General features: G+C 33.7%; 1 protein-coding gene across 1 annotated transcript; it reads left to right on the top strand.

The window, feature by feature from the left end:
• The first annotated feature begins 8,588 nt into the window (after positions 1-8,588).
• LOC25490680 (receptor-like protein EIX2) lies at positions 8,589-11,285 on the top strand. The gene is made up of 2 exons (XM_024779246.2): positions 8,589-11,029; positions 11,196-11,285. The coding sequence occupies exon 1, from the start codon at positions 8,629-8,631 to the stop codon at positions 11,011-11,013; it is 2,385 nt and encodes a 794-aa protein (XP_024635014.1). The 5' UTR covers positions 8,589-8,628; the 3' UTR covers positions 11,014-11,029; positions 11,196-11,285.
• The last annotated feature ends 542 nt before the right edge of the window (positions 11,286-11,827 follow it).

The raw sequence follows: 11,827 nt of genomic DNA on the forward strand, positions 1-11,827 counted from the left end.
CAACGAAATTATTTATCCCATGTTTTTTAATTTATAACCCAAATTATAAGAAATACCCTTAAACAATCTTTTCCATAATAAAGATTGTCGTTAGGGTCATTAAAAAAATAAGAATTTGGATTATATTTTTTATGGTATATTGTTGGTGTCATTGAAATAGATAATCATGATTAGTTTGATTTGCTATAATTTGAAAGCAACAAACATTTATATTTTTAGTTTTAATAAAAATAAAAATTTCATAAAAAATATGTTGTTCATAATTTTTAAATGTTAGTGCATAAAAAGAACGTAGAATGCCCATCTTTTCGCCAGTTATAATTGTAAAAATAGCATGTGCTGCACCTTTTTTTCCGTTATTCGAAGAAATTTCATGTCAAGTTAATTGGAAGTTGGTCTTGCACAGTCATATTTCATGTTAGGAACAAATGTGTATTACTTTGTTAATTTTGAATGACACTCGTAGATTCTATGCTTAACTTTAACTTGTATGGAATATATTCATAGCAATTGCCTTTGTCATATAGAAAAGGTTCAAATAATTACAGAATTGTTGTCCAGAGATATTTCAAATAATTTGCCATGAAGTTTAAAACAAGTGGTTTCAAAGAAATTATATAATTCCAAGTCTTCCTTGCCTTTTCAAAGTCTTGTAGTTTTGGAACTATTTCATTTTAAATAGTGATATATGTACATCCATTTGATAAACAACTTATTTTATGAAAAATAGTTTATCTTAAAAACAGCTTATTTAAAACAACTTATTTTCGAAAAACAACTTATTCAAAACATTTGAATAAAATAAGTTGTTTTAAAATAAGCTGTTTTTTTTTTAAAATAAGTTGTTTTCAAAAAATAAGTTGTTTGAATAAGCTGTTTTTTAAAAATAAGGTGTTTTGCATAAAATAAGTTGTTTTGCATAAAATAAGCTGTTTTGATTAAGTTGTTTTTTAAAAGAGATCGTAACAAACTATTTTTAATAAAATAAGCTGTTTTTCATAAAAGAAGCTGTTATGAATAAGCTGTTTTTCATAAAATAAGTTGTTTATCAAATAAGCTGTTTTGAATAAGCTGTTTTTTTTAAAATAAGGTATTTTCATAAAATAAGTTGTTTCATAAAATAAGGTATTTTCTGTTTTGAATAAGCTGTTTCTTAAAATAAGGTGTTTTCATAAAATAAGTGGTTTTGAATAAGCTATTATTAAAAAGATATCGTTATAAATTGTTTTTCATAAAATAAGTTTTTTTGAATAAGCTATTTTTTAAATAAACTGTTTTGCATAAGATAAGTTGTTTTTGAAGAAATAAACTATTCTAACTGTTAATTTTAATTTGTTATTTTTTATAATAAAAGTGGTTTTATTCATTGGATAAAAAATATTTGTTTTGGTTCGGTTCGGTATGGTTAATAGGTAAACAAATGGTTAACCAAACCATAACTTTGGTTGAGTTCGGTTAGCTCCAACCTTAAAACGGTTCGGTTCGGTTCAGTTCGGTTCGGTTTTTTTGATTAACCGAACCATACCCATGCCTAGTTGTCCATATACATTCTTATCAACCTTTTCCAATTTTCCTATCCGAACATCTTATATAACCACAGTAAAATCTCATAACAAATCATAATACCAATTGAATTAGATCTTCTTCTCTGATTCAAACAATTATTCACGATGATCATTCTTACTTCAAAAATTTCACTTCTTTTGCTTCTACTTTTATCAATAACCACATTCCACAAAACCATGTGCAGCAATTACACAGTGGTGCAATGCAATGAAAAAGATCGAGAGACACTCTTAAACTTTAAACGTGGAATCAATGATAGTCTTAGTCGGATATCAAAGTGGTCAACTGAAGAGTTACTAAAATTCATCTCTATGACAATCAATTGAAAGGTGAGCTGAATCTTTGTATTCTTGAACTTGAGTTTCTTAGTTATTTGGATTTGAGTCATAATGAATTTGATGTGATAAGAATTCCATCTATTCAACACAACATCACACACTCATCTAAATTTTTCTACCTTGACTTATCCTTTAATGATGGTCTTCACATAGATAATCTTGACTGGCTTTCTTCACTTTCTTCCTTGAAATATCTCGACCTCAGTGGACTTGATCTTCATAAGGAAACCAACTGGTTTCAAGTAATCAATTCACTTCCTTCACTATTACAATTACAGTTGAGCGATTGTAAATTGAATAGCTTCATGATCAACCCATCTATTGAGTATTTGAATTTGTCTTCACTTGTAACTCTTGATCTTTCTTTCAACAACTTCACCTCTCATTTACCAAATGGGTTTTTTAATCTCACCAAAGATATCAACTATCTTGTCCTCTTAGAGAGCAATATACATGGTGAGATACCTTCAAGCTTTCTAAACCTTCAAAATTTGAGACACCTTGATCTCTCTTATCAACTGTTATTTGCTAGGAAGCTGTTTTATTACTAAATGAAAGGAATGGATAAAAGAAATAATGAATTAAGCAGAATATAATGTTGCCAGAGTTGACTCCACGGACAGTGTATCTTACATACACTTATGTAGAAATTCAGAGAATATATATTTTGTATTTTGATATGTTTGGAGTAAAAGAGTTACAAGGTTTAAATAGAGGGAGGAGGCACACAGCCACCCTCAGTCTAGGAAACTGAAAAGTAAATACAATAACTGCTCATAAACAAGAAAATAACTCCTCATAAACATGGACAATAAAAATGGAAATAAACTACTCAAAAGTCAAGGTAATATAATTCCCTGATCCCTCTTATTATTGGAAATAAGTAATGCTAATAATCAGACTTTATGTGGCCTATTTCCACACTCCCCCTCCAGCTAGGTTGTATATGTTGAACAATCCAAGCTTGGATGTAAGATTGTCAAATGTTTTCCTTGGCATTGCTTTGGTGAGAATGTCGGCAGTCTGTTGACTTGAAGGTGTATATTGAAGTGATGTATAGTCCCATTCTCACATTTTCTTTATTAAAATGACGATCAATCTCAACATGTTTTGTCTTGTCGTGATTAACTGGATTCTTAGCAATGTTGATGGTAGACTGATTATCAGACAACACCTTTATAGGAACAGAATTGATGACTCCAATTTCATGAGGCAACCCTGTTTAACCATATTCCCTCACAAATACCTTGAGACAGAGCTCTAAATTCGGCTTCTGCTGAACTATGGGATACAACAGGTTGCTTTTTACTCCTCCAAGTAACTAAGTTTCCCCAAATAAAAGTGCAATAACCTGATATTGAGCGTCAGTCAGTCACAGAACCTGCCCAATTAGTATCAGTGGATAGACCTGGTGTCATTTCCAAATACTTGACAATCCTGTATATAGCATCCATATGTTCTTCTGTGGGACTATTCATGAACTGGCTCATTGTACACACTACAAAACTAATATCTGGTCTAGTGTGAGATAAATAAATGAGTTTTCCAACCAACCTTTGATATCTTCCTTTATCAACTAGTGTCCCATTGTCTAGAGTTCCTAGCTTCACAGTTGCATCCATAGGGGTCTCGGATGGTTTTACATCCAATCATTCTTGTCTCCTTTAGGAGATCTAGGACGTATTTTCGTTGGGAAATCGAACTACCTTTCTTCCACCGAGCTACCTCCATCCCAAGGAAATATTTGAGATTTCCCAAGTCTTTGATCTCAAACTCCTCGGCTAGGAGGTTCTTTAGTCTCTTAATTTATTTACCATGATCTCCTGTTAGAAAAATATCATCAACATACACTATAAGAATAGCTTTCTTCACTGTCGATGAATGCTTGATAAACATTGTATGATCTGTTTGACATTGAATATATCCAAACTTCTTTACCACCTATGTGAATCTATCAAACCAATCTCTAGGTGACTGTTTTAACCCATACAAAGTTTTTTTGAGTTTGCAGACTTTGTTTGAATTGGCAGAAGTCTCAAAGCCGGAGGGAATTTCCATGTAAACTTCCTCTTCAAGATCGCCATTTAAGAAGGCATTCTTCACATCCATCTGATAGAGAGGCCAATCAAGATTTGAGGCAAGTGAAAGTAAAATCTGAACTGTGTTGAGTTTTGCCGCAGGTGCAAACGTGTCTTGATAGTCAGTGTAAACCCCTTTGCAACTAGTCGTGCCTTAAATCTGTTGATGTTATCGTCTGAGTTTTGTCTAATAGTAAAAATCCATTTGCATCCCATCGGATGCTTTCCTGATGGCAAATCAGATAACTCCCAAGTCTCATTCTTTTCAAGTGCATGAATCTCTTCCAATATAGCTTTCTTCCATTATGGGTTAGTAAGAGATTCATGGACCGAATTTGGAATCTGGATTTTATCAAGATTGCTGACAAAAGCCAAGTGATGAGGAGATAATTTATCATAAGAGATAAATTTGCAAATAGGATGAGAGGTGCAAGAACGCTTGTCTTTTCTCAAGGAAATCAGTCTATCGTCGAATTCAACAGTGGGAATAGGCTCACAAATCTCATTATCTTGTGTGTTTTCAATCTCGAAATTCGAGTTGGAATCAGAGCAGTCTTGGATTTGCTGCATTCGTTTCCCTTCCTGTTTTTTATACCTCGTAGTGAAGACACGAAAGTCACATATTTCAGCAGGTTGTGTTGAAGTAGAGCGCTGACTGGGAGGTTGTTGTTCTGATAGTGGCATAATAGTGGATTGAGAGTTAGACAAATCAAATTGGTTAGACATGGGAAAAATAGAGGGCTGAATATTGGGCTGGTCTGACACAGGTGGAGGTATTTTAGAACTAAGATGATATGACACGATTGGGTTAGTTTGGTTTACTTGAGGCGACACATCAGAATTTTCACCATGGATTGACTCCAAGACTTTAATATCCCAAAGTTGGTATTCTTCTGTAAAACTCTCCCCTTGAATACCAATTTTGGTATAAAAAGGTTGATCTTCAAAGAAGGTAACGTCCATTGAATTATAGAATTTTTTGGTAATTGGTGAATAACATTTGTATCCTTTTTGGTTAGGGGAACACCCTACAAATATGCAGTTGAGAGCCCTTGGGTCAACTTTACTAGCTTGCTGATGGAAAAACACTGAACAACCAAATACTTTGGCCGGAAGAGTGGATAAGACACGAGTATGAGGAAAACAACTAGAAATAACTTGGTATGGAGTTTGGAATTTTAGTACACGGGAAGTCATTCTATTTATTAAATAGGTGGCTGTTGAGACAGCTTCACCCCAAAAGAATTTTGGAACATGTGTGGTGAACATAAGAGACCTAGCAACTTCTAGGATAATCCCATGACTATCCAAATATTCTCCAAGAGATTTTTCAAAATATTCTCTTCCATTATCAATTTTTAGAACTTGAATTTTTGTTTGGAATTGAGTTTGAATCATGGTATTAAGTTTTCGAAAAATTTGACTAATTAAGTCCAGACTTTTCTTTCATTAGACACAACCATGTTATTCTAGAATGATCATCCATAAAAAACACAAACCATCTAGATCCAGTGACATTTTTTATTCTAGATGGTACCCACACATCACTATGAATCATTGAAAAGGGATGAGAGGCTTTATAAGGCAACATAGAGTAAGAATGACGAACATGTTTAGAAAATTGACAAACTTCACATTGAAAAAACTTAGGATCTTTATTTTTGAATAATGAAGGAAACAATTTTTTAAGATACATGAAACTTGGGTGACCTAGACGATAGTTCCAAAACATAATAACTCTATCCTGATTTGACGGGTTGGTTGACTCAACACAAGCTGCATTGTGAGTTTGTCTTGTAAGAGGATAATCTGTTTGAGAAGGTAGAGTCCTAAGCAAATCTTAGCACTGCCAATATTCGTCCCCGAACCCAAGGTCTGAATTCACACATACTGGAGACCAATTTAGCAACACAATTAAGATCATGAGAAAGCTTACTCACAAATATCAAATAGCAATCTAAGTTTGGAACATGTAAGACAGATTTTAACTCTATATCATTTGATAGAGTGACTAAACTTGTACCAGCTACTTTAGACAGTGAACCATCCAAAATTTTAACAAATAGTCCATCATAACATGGACTGTAATGATGGAATAGTGATCTATCCTCCATCATGTGATCTGAAGCACCTGAATCAACTATCCAATGCTTCTGACTTCCAATTTTAGCAATAAAAGCAGTTAATAAATTACCTTTATGTGCTAATGATGCAACTTTGGTACCATGTTGGGAGGACATTTGTGAGAACATCTTTTGGAGGGCTTCAATTTGCTCTTGATTAAATGGAGTGGATTTGGGAGCAGTAGTCTCATTTCCTTCTTCGGTTGAGACATGATTGCCTCGACTTCCCTTGTCCCACATGGGTTTTGAAGGTTTCCAATGAGCGGGTTTTCCATGTATCTTCCAGCATGTTTCATTAGTGTGTCCAGTCCTTTGGCAATGATCACACCATGGTTTTTTCTTCTTCAACCGATTTTCATTGGAATGATGGTGAACTCCTTGGACAGCCAGTGCAGACTGATTTTCCATGGAAGCTATGGTAGACGACTCTTCGATCATCATTTTCTTCCTGCTTTCTTCCCTACGAACTTCAGAGAATACTTCTCTGATACTTGGTAAGGGTTTGGTTCCAAGTATCCTACCTCTCACTTCATCTAGGTTTTTGTTGAGCCCCATCAAGAACTTGAAAATTCTTTTCTTTTCAACAATCTCCTTGTATTTCTTCGAATCAGCAGGGTAGGACCAGTTGTGTTCTTCAAACATATCAAGCAACTGCCATTGACGGGTGAGACTGTTATAGAACTGCGTGACTGATAGTTCTCCTTGTCGCAGATCTTGCAGATTTGTCTCGATCTCAAAGATGGTCGATGTGGTTTCTTTACTTGAATAAAACTCCTTTGCATCACTCCAAATTTCATTGTCCGTGCTATACAGCAAGAAATTTTCGCCTATTTCATATTTCATGGAATTTGTGAGCCATGACATAACCATGTTGTTCTCGATCTTCCAATTTTTGTTGGTTGGATCCTCTGTTATTTGGTGCAATTTTTTCACCGGTAAGATATTCATCCTTTCCTTTGCCACTGATGAACATCAAAACTGATTGTGACCATTGGAGGTAGTTGTTCCCATTCAGTTTGTGTCCTGTAATGGGGAGATGGGTCGTGGCCTCCAAGGTTACACCATGATTGGTGCTGACTTATTGTGAAGAGGATTGATTGTCATCCTCTTTGAGTATGGAGGTTTCTTTTTCTGTAGCCATACCGTATTTGGTCATGGTAAGGACCGGTTTGCTACTGATACCATGTAGAAATCATTTTTCACTTTATGTAATGATTTTTTTCTTTACAATTTATTATTGTATGATTCTGTCAGTTTTCTTTAAATATCATTTTTATTTGACAACGAGGAAAGGGTCCAAATGTTAGACGATAGTGAATACTTTAAATACTTTTCATTCTCCTTTAACCCAATTGGTTGAATATAATAGACTAGGGTTGTTGGTTGTTACAACAACATTTTAAATACTCTAATAATCCACCACACATCCTTTGAAAACATCATTAATCACATAATCAAAAGAGAAAAAGAAACTTACGAACAATCCTTAAATAGTGCATGCACCTTTCATGCAATCGTTGGACTATACAATAGGGCCGTGTGCTACAATAAAGGGACTTTAGCTAAATTTATTACTCCCTACGTCCCTTTTTATAAGCATCCATTGATATTTTTCACATTTATTATGAAATTTTTTCACATTTATTACGAAAAATTGATAGTGTAATTAGTATGTACATTGTGTATAATTATTACTAATTAAACTATCATCTGTGTTATATGTATTTATCCAGTGTTGCTCATGTAATTGGTATTTGTGGCAAAATAAGGGTTTGTGTGGAAATCCAGTTCTACAACACTTCCCTCATATGATACACTTTTTGTTTTAACTTTACACTCTCTCTCTCCACTATGTCCATTCACTATTTTCACATACACTCTACAAGATAGAGTTGTGTTTAACAACTAACTAACAAGCTGTTAAAACTAGTTAACTGCCACTATAGAACGTTCTAAGCTCAACATTCTGATTCATTTTGTCATAATCATAATAAACACAATCACTTTATTAAACACAATTAAATTCACTCAAACACAAAAATGTAATTTTAATCTGATTCTCCAAAATATTGTAAATTGAACATATCTTTACACACGCTGATTCTTTAATTAATTTTAATTTTAATCTGTACAACATATATTGTCATATCAAAAAGGTTCAATTAATATAATTGTTATCCACAAAATGTTATATATTAAACATTTACCAATCATGCTAAGGTTCAAATAATTTGGAACCAATTTTAAAACATGAGCTTCAAAGAAATTCTATAATTCCAAGTCTTTCCTGCTTTTTCAAAGTCTTTCTTTTAATTTGAAGCTATTTAATTTTTCTATAAATCATAGCCTATGTTGTCCACATACTTTCTTATCACAGACTTCAAAATTCAAAGTATTCCCTTGCATTTTTCAAACTTTCCCATGTGCCAACATCTTATATAACCACACTACAGCAAGAATCTCTTAACAAATCATAACTCATTTGAACTAGATCTTCCTCTCTGATTCAAACAATTATTCGTGATGACCATTCTTCCTTCACAAATGTCACTTCTTTTGCTTCTACTTTTATCAATAACCATATTCCACAAAACCATGTGCAACAATCCCACAGTTGTTCGATGCAATGAGAATGATCGAGAGACACTGTTAACCTTCAACCAGGGTATCACTGATAGTCTTGGTTGGATATCAACGTGGTCAACCGAAAAAGATTGTTGTGGTTGGGAAGGAGTCCACTGCGACAACATTACCGGAAGAGTTACAAAAATTGATCTCAAACCTAATTTTGAAGATGAGATAATCGATTATTTGTTGAAAGGGGAGATGAATCTTTGTATTCTAGAACTTGAGTTTCTCAGTTACTTGGATTTGAGCCACAATTATTTTGGTGAGATAAGAATTCCAACTATTAAACACAATATCACACATTCATCTAAACTTGTTTACCTTGACTTATCCTACAGCTTAGACACTATCAATAATCTTCATTGGCTTTATCCACTTTCTTCGTTGAAATATCTCACCCTTAGTTGGATTGATCTTCATAAGGAAACCAATTGGCCTCAAATAGTGAATACACTTCCTTCACTATTAGAATTACAGATGAGTCATTGTAACCTAAATAACTTCCCATCTGTTGAGCATTTGAATTTGTCTTCAATTGTAACTCTTGATCTTTCTTACAACAACTTCACCTCTCATATACCTGATGGGTTTTTTAATCTCACCAAAGATCTCACCTCTCTTGACCTTTCATATAGCAATATACATGGTGAGATACCTTCAAGCTTGCTAAACCTTCAAAATTTGAGACACCTTGATCTATCAAATAACCAACTACAAGGGTCAGTTCCAGATGGAATAGGCAAATTAGCACATATTCAACACCTCGATCTCTCTGAAAACCAACTACAAGGATTCATTCTTTCAACTCTAGGAAATCTCCCATCCTTAAATTACTTATCTATTGGTTCGAATAATTTCTCTGGTAATATTTTAAATTTATATTTTTCCAAACTCTCTAGTTTAAATCATCTAGACTTGAGTAATTCAAGTTTTGTTTTCCAATTTGATTTGGATTGGGTTCCCCCTTTTCAACTCTCTTACCTTTCATTAAGAAATACAAATCATGGCCCAAACTTTCCATCTTGGATATATACACAAAAGTTACTGCATGTTCTCGACTTATCGAGCTCGGGAATTTCATTCGTAGATAGAAATAAGTTCTCGAGCCTTATAGAAGGAATATATGATGAACTTTATTTGTCAAACAATTTGATTGCAGAAGACATATCTAACCTAACACTGAATTGTTCCGCATTATTTTTGGATCACAATAGTTTCACAGGTGGACTTCCAAACATATCACCAATTGTCGAGTTTGTTGATTTGTCTTACAACTCCTTCTCAGGATCAATTCCACATAGTTGGAAGAACTTGAAAGAACTGACAGTCTTGAACCTGTGGAGTAATAGGCTATCTGGTGAAGTTCCTTTGTACTGCTCTGGTTGGAAGCAATTAAGAGTCATGAATTTGGGAGAAAATGAATTTTATGGAACCATACCAATCATGATGTCACAGAACTTAGAAGTGGTCATATTGAGAGATAACCGATTTGAAGGGACTATTCCACCACAGCTATTTAATCTCTCTGATTTGTTTCACTTAGACCTTGCACATAACAAACTTTCAGGATCTTTGCCACACAGCGTCTACAACTTGACTCATATGGTTACTTTTCATTTAAGTTTATGGTATTCTACCACAATTGATTTATTTATCAAAGGTCAAGATTATGTGTATCATGTTAGTCCGGATAGGCGAACTATTGACCTTTCATCCAATAGCTTGTCTGGAGAAGTGACATTGCAATTATTTCGACTTGTTCAAATACAAACATTAAACTTATCTCACAATAATTTGACTGGAACAATTCCTAAGCTGATTGGTGACATGAAAAATATGGAATCTCTAGACCTCTCAAATAATAAGTTCTACGGTGAAATTCCTCAGAGCATGTCTTTCTTAACCTTTTTGGATTATTTAAATTTATCTTACAACAGTTTTGACGGAAAAATCCCAATAGGAACTCAACTTCAAAGTTTTAACGCATCAAGTTACAACGGGAATCCTAAACTATGCGGAGCTCCTCTTAATAATTGTACCATCAAAGAAGAAAATCCTACAACTGCAACGCCATCAACAAAGAATGAAGATTATGATTCTATGAAAGATTCATTGTATCTAGGAATGGGAGTGGGATTTGCAGTAGGTTTCTGGGGGATTTGTGGTTCTATTTTTCTTATTAGAAAATGCAGGCATGCATACTTCCGGTTTATTGATAGAGTGGCCGGCAATCTCTATGTTACTTTGGTCGTAAAGTTAAATAGCTTTCGCAGAAACTGAGCTGCAGTTAGTTAAGGTTAGTTAAACCTACCTCACAATTTCATTGATTAGACTATAGAGTATTTTGTTATTCATAACTGAACAGATGATAAGTTTTATTGATCATTTCATAGATTATTTTTTTTTTTTATTATATAATTCCATTTAACTTATATCCATTGCATTTGCTTCATAATTATCAGGTGATTAATGATTATGGCTGTGACAGAAGATCGTGTATATAATTTTCCAAACAAAGTCATCAAATGGGGCTTGTCCTCACATCATGTATCTCCCTCCTTAATTTTGGACAGTGTTTCTTATGTTACGTATTTCTTAATTTCATATTCCAATATTTCTACATAATCATATTCAAACACTAAGAAATAGACTCTCACTTTAATAAATCAACTATGGTCACTTTTACTTCACAAATTGTAATATTTGCAAACACATTCTATTGAGAATCATGATATCAGAGAAGAAAGAGATAAAAGCTTAAGAAAATGTTGTATTAGAAACTATGAGAATGGTACAAATGAACAAGTTGGTTACAAAATATATCCACCTTCTACCTTATACAGTGACTAACTAAAATGCGACGATCCTTAATGGGACATCCACAAAAGCATGTTTAGCGGTCAAATAGTGGTTTGTAAGAGTCTTAATGCGACGATCCTCGGACTCTTCTCATGAACCAACGCTTTGCAATGAGAAAGATCCATGGACTTCATAAATTAATCTCCAAACAAAGAATGGTTGATGAGTTTACCTCATTGTAATCAATATTTTTTCTTAATGATATGAGCTGATGAGTTTTCTTTGGTAAAACACA

This window comes from Medicago truncatula, chromosome 3 (genome assembly GCF_003473485.1).
Source record: "Medicago truncatula cultivar Jemalong A17 chromosome 3, MtrunA17r5.0-ANR, whole genome shotgun sequence".
NCBI classification, from domain to species: domain Eukaryota; kingdom Viridiplantae; phylum Streptophyta; class Magnoliopsida; order Fabales; family Fabaceae; genus Medicago; species Medicago truncatula.